At 37.6% G+C, this 18,017-nt stretch overlaps 1 protein-coding gene across 1 annotated transcript in view; it reads right to left on the bottom strand.

Annotated features, from left to right (window-relative positions):
• Positions 1-18,017, bottom strand: part of CTNNA3 (catenin alpha 3) — a 1,824,697-nt gene that overhangs the window by 1,702,383 nt on the left and 104,297 nt on the right. Inside the window, exon 3 of the mRNA XM_028109632.2 lies at positions 10,392-10,558. Within this exon, the coding sequence (XP_027965433.1) occupies positions 10,392-10,558 (167 nt within the window). The remainder of the gene's footprint in view (positions 1-10,391; positions 10,559-18,017) is intronic.

Here is an 18,017-nt window from a genome sequence, read left to right as displayed (position 1 = left end):
ACATTATGAATATTCTTCATATTCAGAATCATTTGTTGAGTGTAGAAATGCTTTACAGCAATCCATGTAGAAAATATTAAAGATGTAGTTCATGTAAGAAGTTATTACAAACTAGATCCATTTCTTATAATGACATTGGTCTATTTCCTAATCCAAAGGTACCCACATTTCCATTAAAAAAAAAAACCCTAGGATAACAAATGGAAAAAGTTGGAAAACTTAGTTCAACTCAGGAGTCAAATTTATTTCCCTTCATTTTTTAGGAATAAGGGCAATATTGCACTGCAAGAGTCAAAAGAGCAAGGTACCATGGTGGCAAAAGGTAGGACAGGAAAAGGAAAAAAAATAAAATAGAACACCAGTTCTTGCCAGGTAGTGTACATATTATCATTTAATTTTATAAGATTCTTTCAAAGTGTTCAGAGTAAGTTTTACTATTCTTAAAGCTCAGAAGAAGAAACCAAGGCTCACAGATTTTAACTTTCCCAAATTCACCCAGCTAATCAACAAGACAGCCAGGATTCAGGCAAGGTCTCTCTTCTGCCAAAAGCAATGATTTTCTCCACATTGTTCTGACCCCTAGAGAAAGCAAGAGACAACCTAGCCAATTTCGTCTCAAATAAAATTGATACTTATAAAGTCCAGATGCCAATAAAATAAGGTGTGGTATCTTGAGAAGTATAAATAGTAAAGTTCAAAAAAACATAACCAATACCAAAAAAGAAATTTTAAATTTCCATGGAAAATTATGAATAGTGGTAATAAGCCAAATTGCTTTTCCAAATTCCTATAATTTAATATTGAAAGATCATCATTTTTTCTCTATCCTCTCTTACCTTTGATTTGAACCTATTTCCCAGAAAAGAAAACATGTATTTCCTTAAGGAACTAGATGACTTTAAAACTGCCAAATCAGGGGCGCCTGGGTGGCTCAGTTGGTTAAGTGACTGCCTTCAGCTCAGATCATGATCCCAGGGTCCTGGGATCAAGCCCCGCATCGGGCCTCCTGCTCCACGGGAAGCCTGCTTCTCCCTCTCCTACTCCCCCTGCTTGTGTTCCCTCTCACGCTCTCTCTCTCTCTCTCTATTAAATAAATAAATGAAATCTTTAAAAAAAAACTGCCAAATTAGGAATCTTTGAGGTACTCAATTATATATCAACTTTGTGTTGGTTGACACAATTTTTCTATCGAGAATTACTCAGTGAACCATGTTTGCACTAGTTGGTGATCTCAGTCTATGTCCTCATAAATGCTTGATCATAATGATCATAATTGCATTTCTGGAGGCAGTCTCAGTGGAAAAAAGATAATTTAATAAACATAAGAAAGCATAAGGCAGTCAGGAAATGTATAGCTACACACTATCAATCAAGAGTTGAGTAATATCTCATTGACCTGACATCTAAAGGGAAATATATCACAATAAGGATGAAAAATTCTGTAATTGAGGAAAAAAATCATTGTAAGGAAGAAAAAGAAAAGGAATGAAAGCAAGCAAGCAATAGTCAATTGGAACTCGTATGGGGTAATTAAAAGTAAGTCACGTCAATCTAACCTCATTTCCTTTACAACTGGGGTTACTAGCCTGATAAATCTACATCTTGATTTCAGCAAGATTTTTAAGAAAATGCTTAATGATAAAAAAACATGGTTTACACAGTAGCCTAATAAAGCAAGTCTGAAGCTCATTTTAACAACTTTATCCAAAATGTGTTAATGTTTGATGTTATTTGAAAGGAAGATCTATCACTGTTTTCCATGCTACTAAATTTTTCATGAATAATATGTTTTTTAAAAATCTGAAAATGAGGGGGTGTGGAGCAAGATGGCAGAGGAGTAGGAGACCTGGATTTCGTCTGGTCTCAGGAATTCAGCTGAATAGGGATCAAACCATTCTGAACACCTATGAACTCAACAGGAGATTGAAGAAAAGAATAGCAACAACTCTCTGAACAGAAAAGTGAGCACTTTCTGGAAGGTAGGACGTGAGGAGAAGTGAATCCGAGGCGATATTCAGGAGGATAGACGGCAGGGGAGGGGGCCTCCCTTGGCAGCTTCTGGCAAGTGATAGAGGAGTGGAGCACAAAATTGGAACATTTAGAAGTCGGCTCCCCTGAGGGATGTCACTCCAGGGGCTAAGCGAGGGGTGGAACACTTGTGGGACAGTGTGTCTCAGGACCCTAGGGGTCACAGAAAGACCAGGGGTGCCTGAGTGTGGCAGAGCTCCCAGGTATCAGAGCAGGGAAGCCGGCTGCAGAGACAGAGCCGAGGTGCGGGCTCTCAGCTCCGGGTTGCCATAAACTGTGATCAGCAACACAGTCGGGCCACTGCTCCTCCAGGAGGGACCCAACAAGCGGCAGATCCTGGGAGACTCCCCTTCCTCCCCCGGGGAGGATAGGTGCAGAAGCACACCACAGGGATCTGCTGGGTTGGGAGACTCCACACCGAGCCTGGTGCCAGAGATAGAAATGCTCAGTCACAGGCCGGGTCAGCACGGAGTGCGGCCAGAGACCGGGGAGACGGGAGTGATTGACTGCTTTTCTCTGGGGGCTCACTGAGGAGTGGGGCCCCGAGTTCTCGGCTATTCTGGGGTGGAGACTGGGATATGGGAGGCCACCATTTTCACTCTCATCCTCCAAAGCTGTACGAAAAGCTTACAGGGAACAAAAGCTCGGGAGAGCAAACCCAAGCAGATTACTTAGCCCAGACTGACAAGGGCAAGGCAGCTCTGCCTCCCGCAAAGACATTTGGGAACCACAGCAACAGGCCCCTTCCCCAGAAGATCAGCAAGAACAGCTAGTAAAGACCAAGTTTACCAATCAATAAGAATGGCAGAACTCCAGCGCTAGGAGAATACTGCACTTAGAATTCATGGCTTTTTTCCCATGATTCTTTAGTCTTTCAAAGTTAATTTTTTAACTGTCTTTTTTTTTTTGAATTTTTCTTTTTCCCTTTTTCAACCAACATCTTATCAATCCCTTTTTAAAAAAAATTTTCATTTTTTCATTTTTAGAGTCATGTTCTCTCCCTTCATAGTAGTTACCCTTATTTTTGGCAAATATATATAAGTTGTTCTCTCTTTAAAATTTTGAGATACAGTTTCCTCTAACAGATAAAATATACCCTAAATCTCTAGTGTATGGCTTTGTTCTAGTCTCCTGCCTGATGACATTCTCTCCCTTTTTTTTTCTTTCTTTCTTTTTTTTTAAAGCCTCTTCTTTCTTTTTTCAAACAACTACTTATCAATGAATTTTATAAATTTTTTTACAATTTTCATCTTTACAGTCATATTCCATCCCTTCATCATATCAACCCTTATTTTGTACATATATAAGTCTTTCTTTCTTTAAATTTTTGGAAGGCACTTTCTTCTAACAGACCAAAATACACCCAAAATCTACTGTGTGGCACTGATCTATGCACCAGCCTGATCATATTTGATCTTATTCTGTTTTTTTTTATTTTGTTCTGTTTTTGTTGGTTTTTATCTTTATCTTTTCCTTTTTTTTTCCTCTTTCTTTTTTCTTTCTTTCCCTTTCTTTTCCCCTGGTTTCAGATCTTTTCTGATTTGTTTAGAGAATATTTTCTGGGAATGTTGTTACCCTATTAGCATTTTGTTCTCTCATTCATCTATTCTCCTCTGGACAAAATGACAAGACGGAAAAAATCACCTTAACAAAAAGAACAACAGGTAGTACCGTCTGCCAGGGATGTACTCAATAAGGACATTAGTACATGTCAGACCTAGAGTTCAGAATCATGATTTTAAAGATACTAGCTGGGCTTGAAAAAAGCGTGGAAGTTATTAGAGAAACCCTTTCTGGAGAAATAAAAGAACTAAAATCTAACCAAGTCGAAATCAAAAAGGCTATTAATGAGGTGCAATCAAAAATGGGGGCACTAACTGCTAAGATAAATGAGGCAGAAGAGAGAATCAGCGATATAGAAGACCCAATGATGGAAAATAAAGAAGCTGAGGAAAAGAGAGATAAACAAGTACTGGATCACAAGGGCGGAATTCGAGAGATAAGTGATACGATAAGATGAAACAACATTAGAATAACTGGGATCCCAGAAGAAGAAGAAAGAGAGAGAGGGGCAGAAGGTATACTGGAGCAAATTAGAGCAGAGAACTTCCCTAATGTGGGGAAGAAAACAGGCATCAAAATCCAGGAGGCACAGAGAACCCCTCTCAAAATCAATAAAAATAGGTCAACACCCCGACATCTAATAGGAAAACTTAAGAGTCTCAGAGACAAAGAGAAAATCCTGAAAGCAGCTCGGGAGAAGTGATATGTAACCTACAATGGTAGAAATATTAGATTGGCAACAGACCTATCCACAGAGACCTGGCAGGCCAGAAAGGACTGGCATGATATCTTCAGAGCACTAAACAAGAAAAATATGCAGCCAAGAATACTATATCCAGCTAGGCTGTCACTGAAAATAGAAGGAGAGATAAAAAGCTTCCAGGACAAACAAAAACTAAAGGAATTTGCAAACACAAAACCAGCCCTACAAGAAATATTGAAAGGGGTCCTCTAAGCAAAGAAAGAGCCTAAAAGCAGCATAGACCAGAAAGGAACACAGACAATATACAGTAACAGTCACCTTACAGGCAATACAATAGCACTAAATTCATATCTTTCAATAGTTACCCCGAACGTAAATGGGCTAAATGTCCCAATCAAAAGACACAAGATATCAGATTGCATAGAAAAACAAGACCCATCGATATGCTGTCTGCAAGAGACTCATTTTAGACCCAGAGACACCCCCAGATTAAAAGTGAGGGGGTGGAAAACCATTTACCATGCTAATGGACACCAAAAGAAAGCTGGGGTGGCAATCCTTATATCAGACAAATTAGATTTTAAACCAAAGACTGTAATAAGAGATGAGGAAGGACACTATATCCTACTTAAAGGGTCTATCCAACAAGAAGATCTAACAACTGTAAATATCTATACCCCAACATGTCCAATGGAAAAAAGACAGTCTCTTCAACAAATGGTGTTGGGAAAATTGGACACCCACATGCAGAAGAATGAAACTGGACCATTTCCTTACACCACACACAAAAATAGACTCCAAATCGTTGAAAGACCTCAATGTGAGACAGGACTCCATCAAAATCCTGAAGAACACAGGCAGCAACCTCTTTGACCTCAGCCGCAGCAACTTCTTCCTAGAAACATCGCCAAAGGCAAAGGAAGCAAGGGAAAAACAAACTATTGTGATTTCATCAAGATAAAAAGCTTTTGCACAGCAAAAGAAAAACTCAATAAAACCAAAAGACAACCGACAGAATGGGAGAAGATATTTGCAAATGACATATCAGATAAAGGGCTAGTATCCAAAATCTATAAAGAACTTATCAAACTCAACACCCAAAGAACAAATAATCCAATCAAGAAATGGGCAGAAGACATGAACAGACATTTTTCCAAAGAAGACATCCAAATGGCCAACAGACACATGAAAAAGTGCTCAACATCGCTCGGCATCAGGGAAATCCAAATCAAAACCTCAATGAGATACCACCTCACAGCAGTCAGAATGGCTAAAATTAACAAGTCAGGAAACGACAGATGTTGGCGGGGATGCGGAGAAAAGGGAACCCTCCTACACTGTTGGTGGGAATGCAAGCTGGTACAACCACTCTGGAAAACAGTATGGAGGTTCCTCAAACAGTTGAAAATAGAGCTACCATATGATCCAGCAATTGCACTACTGGGTATTTACCACAAAGATACAAATGTAGGAATCCAAAGGGGTAGGTGCACCCCGATTTTTATAGCAGCAATGTCCACAATAGCCAAACTGTGGAAAGAGCCAAGATGTCTATCAACAGATGAATGGATAAAGAAGATGTGGTATATATATACAATGGAATATTATGCAGCCATCAAAGGAATGAGATCTTGCCATTTGCAACGACGTAGATGGAACTGGACGGTGTTATGCTGAGTGAAGTAAGTCAATCAGAGAAAGACGTTTATTATATGACCTCACTGATATGAGGAATTCTTAATCTCAGGAAACAAACTGAGGGTTGCTGGAGTGGGGGTGGGGTGGGAGGGATGGGGTGGCTGGGTGATAGACATTGGGGAGGGTATATGCTATGGTGAGCGCTGTGAATTGTGCAAGACTGTTGAATCACAGATCTGTACCTCTGAAACAAACAATGTAATATATGTTAAGAAAAAAAAAAGAAGAAGAAAATAGCAGGAGGGGAAGAATGAAGAGGGGAAATCAGAGGGGGAGACGAACCATGAGAGACAATGGACTCTGAAAAACAAATGAGGGTTCTAGAGGGGAGGGGGGTGGGAGGATGGGTTAGCCTGGTGACGGGTATTAAAGAGGGCACGCTCTGCATGGAGCACTGGATGTTATGCACAAACAATGATTCATGGAACACTACATCACAAACTAATGATGTAATGTATGGTGATTAACATAACAATAAAAAAGTTTAAAGGGGAAGAACAAATCTGAAAATGATACCAGGTTAGGAGGTAAAGACAAAATCAAAAGTCAAAAAGATCTGAATGGACTATAACAAAAACCAGAATTAACAGGATTAAATTCAATGAAGAGAAATCTAACATCTACCTTTACATATAAAAAGATAAAACTAGTATCAGAGGAAGTCCTGAATTGAGTAGGTTGAGTTCAGAGATTTGGGGATTTTAACTACTCACAAAATCAATATGAACAAACAGCATGACGAGGCTATCAAAATAAGGTAAGATAATGTTAGATATTAAATCAAAGAGGTAATTCAGTATATTATAGAATGTTCACATCAGAGATTTTGTTTTTATTTCAAGATGTTTTGATTTCAATATTTTATGGGAATTACCTATAATCTATAATATGAATAGAAAAGGATTTACTTGAGACGATTTTAGGGACTTCTATTTCTTATACTGACAAATCAGTAATTAGTCTAATCCTACTGTTGAAGAAAACTAAGATTGATGAAATATAAAATACTTTATCTTAAAAACATCTAAGAGCTAACAAAGCAGGAAAGAATTTCTTGAGATGAGTGCCAGAAAAGGTAATGTTTAGCACACAAAGATAGCCACTCACATTAGAACACAAGATACTGTGAGAAAAAACTAGCAAGTCCAGATGCTAAAGTTTTCAAATTTTAAACATGCTTACCATGTTCAAGTACTTCAATATCAAAGCTGGAAAAATCTCAGCAGGAAACTGAAACTCATACAAGATATGGAAATTTTAAAGTATGCAGAATAGTCTGAAACTGTCATATAAGGGCTCAAGGATCAAGAAATTTTTAGCATAGGTAAGAGAAGACATAAATCATAAATAAGTCCTAAGAATAATCATCACTTATTTGAAAAATGCCTTTTCCTACTACCTTGGTTCTATGTTGCTCAAGAAAGCAAAACTAGAAGCAGTGAATGGAAATAGCAGGAAGGCAGCTTTAAGCTCAGTTTGAGAAAAATGTCTCTAATAATTAGAATTGTCCAAAATCAGGTAAACTGTCTCACAGAACTGAGACTGCTATTACCGTTAGACACTTGTGTATTGCACATTGTATTGTAGGAAGAAGTCTAATCTATGTCCATAGGATATTAGACTATAAGGGCCCTGACGTTTCTCCTCTATAATTTTTTAATCCAAGTAGAAATTTAATATAACCATAAATATTATTAGAAATACAGAAATATTCTATGGGGCTCCAGAGTGGCTTAGTCAGTTAAGCGTCCGACTTCTGATCTCAACTCAGGGTTGCGGGTTCAGGCCTCATGCTGGCCTCCACACTGAGTGTGGAGTCTACTTAAAAAAAAGAAAAAGAAATATTCTAAACCACTATTTCCCAAAGTATGGTCTGAGAAAGTTCCAGGATTAACATATTATAAAAGAGTCCTAAGGTTAAAATATTGGGGAAACTCTGATTAAGAAAAATTAAATACATTTCTTTGCTTCAATATTTATCACCAACTTTATTTTTTTATTTTTTAATGTAAGCGAAACTCATTTCTTTTTTTTATTATTATGTTATGTTAATCACCACACATTACATCATTAGTTTTTGATGTAGTGTTCCATGATTCATTGTTTGTGTATAATACCCAGTGCTCCATGCAGTACGTACCCTGTTTAATACCCATCACCAGGCTAACCCACCCCCCAACCCCCTCCCCTCTAGAACCCTCATTTTGTTTCTCAGCGTCCATCATCTCTCATGGTTCATCTCCCCCTCCGATTTTCCCCTCTTCATTCTTCCCTTCCTGCTATCTTCTTCTTTTTTTTTTTTTAACATATAATGTATTATGTGTTTCAGAGGTACAGGTCTGTGATTCAACAGTCTTACACAATTCACAGCGCTCACCATAGCACATACCCTCCCCAATGTCTATCGCCCAGCCACCCTACCCATCCTACCCCCCCACCACTCCAGCAACCCTCAGTGTGTTTCCTGAGATTAAGAATTCCTATCAGTGAGGTCATATGATACATATCTTTCTCTCATTGACTTGCTTCACTCAGCATAATACCCTCCAGTTCCATCCACATCATTGCAAATGGCAAGATTTCATTCCTTTTGATGGCTGCATAATATTCCATTGTATATCCATACCACTTCTTCTTTATCCATTCATCTGTTGATGGACATCTTGGTTCCTTCCACAGTTTGGCTATTGTGGACATTGCTGCTATAAACATTGGGGTGCACATACCCCTTCGGATCCCTACATTTGTATCTATGGGGTAAATACCCAGTAGTGCAATTGCTGGATCATATGGTAGCTCAACTCTATGGTCAACTAATCTTTGACAAAGCAGGAAAGGATATCCAATGGAAAAAAGACAGTCTCTTCAACAAATGGTGTTGGGAAAATTGGACAGCCACATGCAGAAGAATGAAACTGGACCATTTTCTTACAGCATACACAAAAATAGACTCAAAATGGATGAAGGACCTAAATGTGAGACAGGAATCCATCAAAATCCTAGAGGAGAACACAGCCACAGGCAGTGTTCTTTGCCCTTGGCCACGGCAACTTCTTACGAGACATGTCTCCAGAGGCAAGGGCACAAAATCAAAAATGAACTACTGGGACTTCATCAAGTTAAAAAGCTTCTGCACAATGAAGGAAACAATCAAAATAACTAAAAGGAAACCTACAGAATGAAAGAAGATATTTGCAAATGACATATCTGATAAAGAGTATCCAAAATCTATAAAGAACTTATCAAACTGAACACCCAAAAAACAAATAATCCAATTAAAAAATGGACAGAAGACATGAATAGACATTTTTCCATAGAAGACATGCAGATGGCCAACAGACACATGAAAAGATGCTCAACATTACTCATCATCAGGGAAATACAAATCAAAACTATAATGAGCTATCCCTTGACACCTGTTGGAATGACTAAAATCAACAACTCAAGAAACAACAGGTGTTGGCAAGAATGCAGAGAAAGGGGAACCCTCCTGCACTGTTGGTGGTAATGCAAACTGGTGCAGCCACTGTGGAAAACAGTATGGAAGTTCCTCAAAAAGTTAAAAATAGAACTACCCTATGATCCAGCAATTGCTCTATTAGGTACTTACCCAAAGAATACAAAAATACAGATTCGAAGGGATACATGCACCCCAATGTTTACAGCAGCATTATCAACAATAACCAAATAATGGAAAAAGCCCAAATGTCCATCAACTAATGAATGGATAAAGAAGTTGTGGTGTGTGTGTATATATATATATATATATATACAGAATGGAATATAACTCAGCCAAAGGAAAAATGAACTCTTGGCATGTGCAACAATATGGATGAAACTAGAGAGTATTATGCTAAATGAATTAAGTCAGTCAAAGAAAGACAAATACCATATGATTTCACTCATACATGGAATTTCAGAAACAAAACAAATGAACAAAGGGGGAAGAAAGAAAGAGGCAAACCAAGAAACAGAGTCTTAACTGAAGAGAACAGAGGGGTGGGGGACGGGATATGGGTGAAATAGGTAATGGGGATTAAGAAGTGAACTTGTTAAAAAAAAAAGAGTGCACTTGTGATGAGTACCAGGTATTGTATGTACGTGCTGAATCACTAAATTGTATGCCTGAAACTAATATAACACTATATGTTAACTGGAATTTAAATAAAAACTTTTAAAAATTTTTAAATTTTTATAAAAAATGAAACAATTGAATAAACAAAATAACTTCTGGCTTTGTTCTTTTGAAGTAGACAAGAGTTGCACAACTGAATCATCTTCTACTGGGTGACATTAAGAAATGAGGGTGAGGCTGGATGCACTAGGACTGATGCCAGTTTCAGAAAATGGAATTAGAAGTGAGAACAATGCCAAGGTAAACAAACCATCTTTCACTTACAGCTGACACGTGCTGCAAGAGACACATGACATCTATCATGTCTGCGAGGATGAGGAGTCTGGTAACTGCAGCCAACAAGGCACGGGCAGCTTGAACCACAGCCTCCCTTTTGGGGAGATAACAGGGATCATCTGCAAATCTCTCAGCTGATACTTTCAGAGCTTCACCTGAAAAACACAACCCAAAATAATATACTTTAAGTTTCAGCTATACCTGTTTAAGCATTTATCATCCTAATTCCAAGTACATTCTATGACTAAGCATAATATTAAAATAGTGTCTGTTGACACTAGAATACTGTCTCTTAATAAACAATGAAGTTTAAAATTGACATTTGTTTTTAATAAATGCTCTGGAGTTTAAGAAGCATGATACCATTTTCCTGCAAGAGAACTGTGCTCAATTGACTAACAACATCTAGTAAAATTGCTGTCAACTTCTGCATTTGCTGAATCTCATTTGTTGTAAAAGTTTCATTACTACAACTTCAGCTGGAAACAACCTTGTTTATAAAAATAGGGTAAATCTTCATTGAGTTACTTTCCAAGTCAGTGTTAGAAAAGAACAGGACAGGAACTCTCTGATAAAAGTTTAACATAGGCAGACTTATCCTAAACTGTCAATATAATAACATAGGAAGATTTATCCTAAACTGTCAATATAATAACCAACATCATGAACTTAGTCACAGAAATTATATATCATAGCACATAACTGTTAGAAAAATATACCTAAAATTTTTAGGAATTTTCATTGAAACTATATCTTATGATAAACGCAATGTGTACTCATTCATTTTTAAAAGTTCACAATTGAAGGAGGAGTCCAAGATGGCGGAGGAGTAAGAAACCTTAGTTTCTTCTGGTCCTAGGAATTCAGCTACATAGCTAACAAACCATTCTGAACACCTGCAAACTCAACCAGAGGTCTAAGAAAAGAATACCTGCAACTCTACAAATAGAAAAGACACACTAGACATACAACCACTTTCTGAAAGAATGACAAGATGGAAAAACTCACCTCAAAAAAGAGAACAAGAGGCAGTACTGACCGCCAGGGACCTAATCAGTTTGATATAAGATGTCCAGAATAATGATTATAAAGATACAAGCTGGGGTTGAAAAAAGGCATAAAAAGACACTAGAGAATCCCTTTCTGAAGAAATAAAAGAACTAAAACCTAAAGAACAAATCAAAAAGGCTATTAAGGAGATGCAATCAAAAATGGAGGCTCTAACTGCTAGGATAAATGAGGCAGAAGAGAGAATTAGTGATATAGAAGACTAAATGATGGAGAATAAAGAAGCTGAGAAAAAAAGAGATAGAAAACTACTGGATCACAAGGGGAGAATTCAATAGATAACTGATACCATAAAGCAAAACAATATTAGAACAATTGGGATCCCAGAAGAGGAAAGGGGAGGCAGAAGGTATATTGGAGCAAATTATAACAGAGAACTTCCCTAATTTGGGGAAGGAAACAGACAATCAAGTCAAGGAGCCACAGAGAGCCCACCTCAAAATCAATAAAAATAGGTCAACACCCCAACATATAAAAGTGAAACTTGCAAATCTCAGAGACAAAGAGAAAATCCTGAAAGCAGCTTGGGACAAGAAGTCCTTAACCTACAAAAGTAGAATCATTAGACTGGCAGTAGACCTATCTACAGACTGGGCAGGCCAGAAAGGACTGGCATGATAAATTCAAGCTGCTAAATGATAAAAATATGCAGCCAAGATTACTTCATCCAGCTAGGATGTCATTCAAAATAGGAGAAATAAAAAGCTTTCAGGACAAACAGAAACTAAAAGAATTTGTGATCACTAAATCAGCCCTGCAAGAAACACGAAAGGGGATCCTTTAAGTGAAGGGAGAGCCCAAAGGTAACATAGACTGCAAAGGAACAGAGACAACATACAAAAACAGTGACTTTATGGTAATACAAAGGCACTAAATTCATATCTTTTAATAATTATTCTGAATGTAAATGGGCTAAATGTCCCAATCAAAAGACACATGGCATCAGACTGGATGAAAAAGCAAGACCCATTGATATGCTGCCTGGAAGAGACTCATTTTACACCCAAATATACCTCCAGATTTAAAGTGAGGGGGTGGAAAACCATTTATCATGCTAAGGGACATCAAAAGAAAGCTGGGGTGGCAATCCTTATATCAGACAAATTAGATTTTAAACCAAAGACTATAATAAGAGATGAGAAAGGAGAGGAAGGACACTATATCACAATTAAAGGGTCTGTCCAACAAGATCTAACAATTGTAAATATTTCTGCCCCTAACATGGGAACAGCCAATTATATAAACCAATTAATAACAAAATTAAATAAACACATCAATAATAATACAATAATAATCAGGGATTTTAACACCTCACTCACTTCAATGGACAGATCATCTAAGCAGAAGATCAATAAGCAAACAAGGCTTTGAATGACACACTGGACCAGATGGATGTCACAGAAATATTCAGGGTATTCCATCCTAAAGCAACAGAATACACTTTCTTCTTGAATGCACATGGAACAGTCTCCAGAATAGATCACATATTGGATCACAAATCTGGTCTCCATCAATACCAAAAGATTGGGATCATTCCCTGCATATTTTCAGACCACAATATTTTGAAACTGGAACTCAATCACAAGAAGAAATTTGGAAAGAACTCAAATACATGGAGGCTAAAGAGCATCCTACTAAACACTGAATGGGTTAACCAGGAAATTAAAGAATTTAAAATACTTATGGAAACAAATGAAAATGAAAACACAACTGTGCAAAACCTTTGGGATGCAGCAAAGGTGGTCCTAAGAGGATATTATATAGCAATACAAGCCTTCCTCAGGAAATAAGAAAGTTCTCAAATATATAAACTAAGCTTACACCTAAAGGAGCTGAAGAAAGAACAGCAAATAAAGCCTAAACCCAGCAGGAAAGGGAATTAATAAAGATTAGAGCAGAAATGAATAAAATAGAAGCCAAAAGAAGAGTAGAACAGATCAATGAAACTAGGAGCTGGTTCTCTGAACGAATTAGTAAGATCTATAAACACCTAGTCAGACTTATCAAAGAGAAAAGAGAAAGGACCCAAATAAATAAAATCATGAATGAAAGAGGAGAGATCACAACCAACACTGAAGAAATACAATTATTTTTTTTTAAGATTTTTTTTTTATTTGACAGAGAGAGAGAGAGACAGCAAGAGAGGGAACACAAGCAGGGGGGGAGTGGGAGAGGGAGAAGCAGGCTTCCTGTTAAGCAGGGAGCCCAATGAAGGGCTCCATTCCAGGACCCTGGGATCATGACGTGAGCTGAAGAAAGACGTTTAACCTACTGAACCACCCAGGCGCCCTGAAGAAATACAATTATAAGAACATATTATGAGCAACTATTTGCCAACAAATTAGGCAATCTGGAAGAAATGAATGCATTCCTAGAAACATATAAACTAACAAAATTGAAACAGGAAGAAAGAGAAAACCTGAACAGACCCATAACCAGCGAGGAAATTGAAGCAGTAATCAAAAATCTCCCAAATAACAAGAGTCCAAGACCAGATAGCTTCCCAGGGGAATTCTACCAAACATTTAAAAAAGAATTAATACCTATTCTTTTGAAGTTGTTTCAAAAAATAGAAAGGGAAGGAAAACTTCCAAACTCTTTCTATGAGGCCAGCATTACCTTGATCCCCAAACCAGACAAAAATCCCACCAAAAAGGAGAATTACAGACCAATATTCCTGACAGAGATGCAAAAATTCTCACCAAGATACTAGCCAATAGAATCCAACAGTACATTAAAAGGATTATACACCAAAATCAAGTGGGATTTATTCCTGGGCTGCAAGGGGGGCTTCAAAATCTGCAAATCAATGTGATACACTACATTAATAAAAGAAAGGACAAGAACCATAAGATCCTCTCAATAGATGTAGAAAAATCATTTGACAAAATACAGCATTGCTTCTTGATTAAAACTCTTCACAGTGTAGGGATAGAGGGAACATACCTCAATACCATAAAATCCAAATACAAAAAACCCAAAGCGAATATCATTCTCATTGGGGAAAAAACTGAGAGCTTTTTCCCTAAGGTCAGGAACATGGCAGGGATGTCCACTCTCACCACTGTTGACAACATACTACTAGAAGTCCTAGTAATCAGAAAACATAAAGAAATAAAAGGCATCCAAATCAGCAAAGGAGAAGTCAAACTCTCACTCTTTGCAGATGACATGATATTCTATATGGAAAACCCAATGACTCAACCCCAAAATTGCTAGAACTCATACAGGAATTCACCAAAGTGGCAAGATATAAAATCAATGCACAGAAATCAGTTGCATTCCTATACAATAACAATGAGACAGAAAAAAAGAAATTACAGAGTCAATCCCATTTACAATTGCACCCAAAACCATGAGATATCTAAGAATAAACCTAACCAAAGAGGCAAAGGATCTGTATTCAGAAAACTATAGAACACTCATAAAAGATATTGAGGAAGACATAAAGAAATGGAAAAATGTTCCATGCTCATGGACTGGAAGAACAAATATTGTTCAAATGTCTATATTACCTAGAGCAATCTACACATTCAATGCAATCCCTATCAAAATACCATCAACATTTTTCACAGAAATGGAACAAATAATCCTAAAATTTGTATGGAACCAGAAAAGACCCCAAATAGCCAAAGGAATGTTGAAAAGGAAAACCAAACCTGGGGGCATCACAATCCCAGACTTCAAGTTCTATTACAAAGCTATAATCATCAAGACAGTATGGTACTGGTACAAAATCAAATACACAGATCAGTGGAACAGAACAGAGAACCCAGAAATAGAAAACCCTCAACTCTATGGTCAACTAATCTTTGACAAAGCAGGAAAGAATGTCCAATGGAAAAAAGACAGTCTCTTCAACAAATGTTGGGAAAATTGGACAGCCACATGCAGAAGAATGAAACTGGAATGAATGAATGGAACTGGAAAGAATGAATCTTACAGTATAAACAAAAATAGACTCAAAATGGATGAAAGACCTAAATGTGAGACAGGAATCCATCAAAATTCTAGAGGAGAACACAGGCAGCAACCTCTTCAACCTTGGCTGCAGAAAATTCCTACTATACACGTTTCCAAAGGCAAGGGAAACAAAGGCAAAAATGAACTATTGGGACTTCATCAACATAAAAAGTTTTTGCACAGTAAAGGAAACAGTCGACAAAACCAAAAGACAACCAACAAAATGAAAAAAGATATTTGCAAATGACATACCAGATAAAGGGCTAGTATCCAAAATCTATAAAGAACTTATCAAACTCAACACTCAAAGAATAAATAATCTAATCAAGAAATGGGCAGAAGACATGAACAGACATTTCTGCAAAGAAGACCTCCAAATGGCCAACAGACACATGAAAAGATGCCCAATATCACTCAGCATCAGGGAAATACAAATCAGAACCAAAATGAGATACCACCTCACACCAGTCAGAATCGCTAAAATTAACAAGTCAGGAAATGACAGATGTTGGTGAGGATGAGGAGAAAGGGGAACCCTCCTACTCTGTTGGTAGGAATGCAAGCTGGTGCAAGCAGTCTGGAAACAGTATGGAGGTTCCTCAAAAAGTTGAAAATTGAGCTACCCTATGACCCAGCAATTGCAGTACTTCATATTTACCCCAAAGATACAAATGTAGTGATGCAAAGGGGCACCTGCACCCCAATGTTTATAGCAGCAATATCCACAATAGCCAAACTATAGAAAGAGCCCAGACGTCCATCAAAAGATGAATGGATAAAGAAGAGGTGGTATATATATACAATGGAATACAACTCAGCCATAAAATTGAAATCTTGTCATTTGCAACAACGTGGATGGAACTAGAGGGTATTATGCTAAGCGAAATAAGTCAGTCAGAGAAAGACAATTATCATATGATCTCACTGATAAGTGGAATTTAAGAAACAAAACAGAGGATCATAGGGGAAGAGAGGAAAAGATAAAACAAGACAAATCCGAGAGGGAGACAAACCATAAAAGACTCTTAATCATAGGAAACAAGCTGAGGATTGCTGGAGGGGAGGGAGGTGGGGGAATGGGGTAACTGGGTGATAGACATTAAGTAGGGTACGTGATGTAATGAGCACTAGGTATTATATAAGACTGAAGGGGGCCTGGGTGGCTCCTTCGGTTAAGCATCTGCTCTTGGCTCAGGGTCCTGGGATCAATCCAGGAGGAGTCTGCTTCTCCTTCTGCCCCTCCCTCTCCCTCTGCCTCTCCCCTCCACTCATACTGTTTCTCACTTTTTCTCTTTCAAATAAATAAATAAATAAAACCTTTAAAAAAAAGACTGATCAATCACTGACCTCTACCTCTGAAACTTTTACATCATATGTTAATTGAATTTAATTTTTTTTAAAAAGTCAAAAAAAAAGAACAAGTTAAAACAAGAAGGCAAAGGACATATATTACATTATTTGTTTCAGAGGTACAGATCTGTGATTCAACAGTCCTACACAATTCACAGTGCTCCCCATAGCACACACCCTCCCCAATGTCTATCACCCAACAACCCCATCCCTCCCACCCACCCCCAGCAACCTTCAGTTTGTTTCCTGAGATTAAGAATTCCTCATATCAGTGAGGTCATATGATACATGTCTTTCTCTGATTGACTTATTTCCCTCAGCATAAGGAAAAAAAAAAGAAGAAGTTAGCAGGAGGGGAAGAATGAAGGGGGGGAAATAGGAGGTGAGACGAACCATGAGAGACGATGGACTCTGAAAAACAAACTGAGGGTTCTAGAGGGGAGGGGGGTGGGAGGATGGGTTAGCCTGGTGATGGGTATTAAAGAGGGCACGCTCTGCATGGAGCACTGGGTGTTATACACAAAAAACGAATCATGGAACACTACATCAAAAATGTAATGTATGGTGATTAATATAACAATAAAAAATTTTTTAAAAAGTCAAAGGAAAAAGAAGCTAAAGATCATGATGCTGTGCAACATTTGGGGTGCAGAAAATAATAAAATGCAATTCAGAGCATCAGGCCAAATACAACCATTGCTTCTATTGGGAAACAATGATTTGTAAAGGAGATTTTACTAATACAATATTATCTCTTTTGTTTATTTCTGCTTTATTTACATCAAAAATTAAAGTTAAAAACGTAACCCTGAAAAAAATTCAAGTATATAATATTATAATTAATAATTATGTTAAAAGCAAAGAGAATGAAAAAACTGAAAAAATTAAAAAATAAAAGTTCACAGTTCATAACGATATAAAATGAAAAAATTCCTCTTTATTCCTCTCCAGTAACATAATGGTTAAAGAATTACCACATCTACTATTTTTTAAGTTTTTCAATTTAAACTTGTTTTTATTATGAAAACTATATGTGCTCATTACTTTTAAATAATTCAGCATACTGAAGAGTATAAAGGGAAAAAGTTGTTGTTGTTTTTTTTAAAGGTTTTACTCTTTTGACAGAAACACAGCGAGAGAGGGAACACAAGCAGAGGGAGTCGGAGAGGGAGAAGCAGGCTTCCCGCTGAGCAGGGAGCCCAATGCGGGGCTCGATCCGAGGACCCTGGGATC

Source organism: Eumetopias jubatus, unplaced genomic scaffold (assembly GCF_037043125.1).
Source record: "Eumetopias jubatus isolate StellerSeaLion01/CBP00866 unplaced genomic scaffold, mEumJub1_p1.0 scaffold_17, whole genome shotgun sequence".
NCBI classification, from domain to species: domain Eukaryota; kingdom Metazoa; phylum Chordata; class Mammalia; order Carnivora; family Otariidae; genus Eumetopias; species Eumetopias jubatus.
The sequence above is the reverse complement of the archived record's forward strand: the minus strand, read 5'-3'. Positions and strand labels throughout refer to the sequence as shown.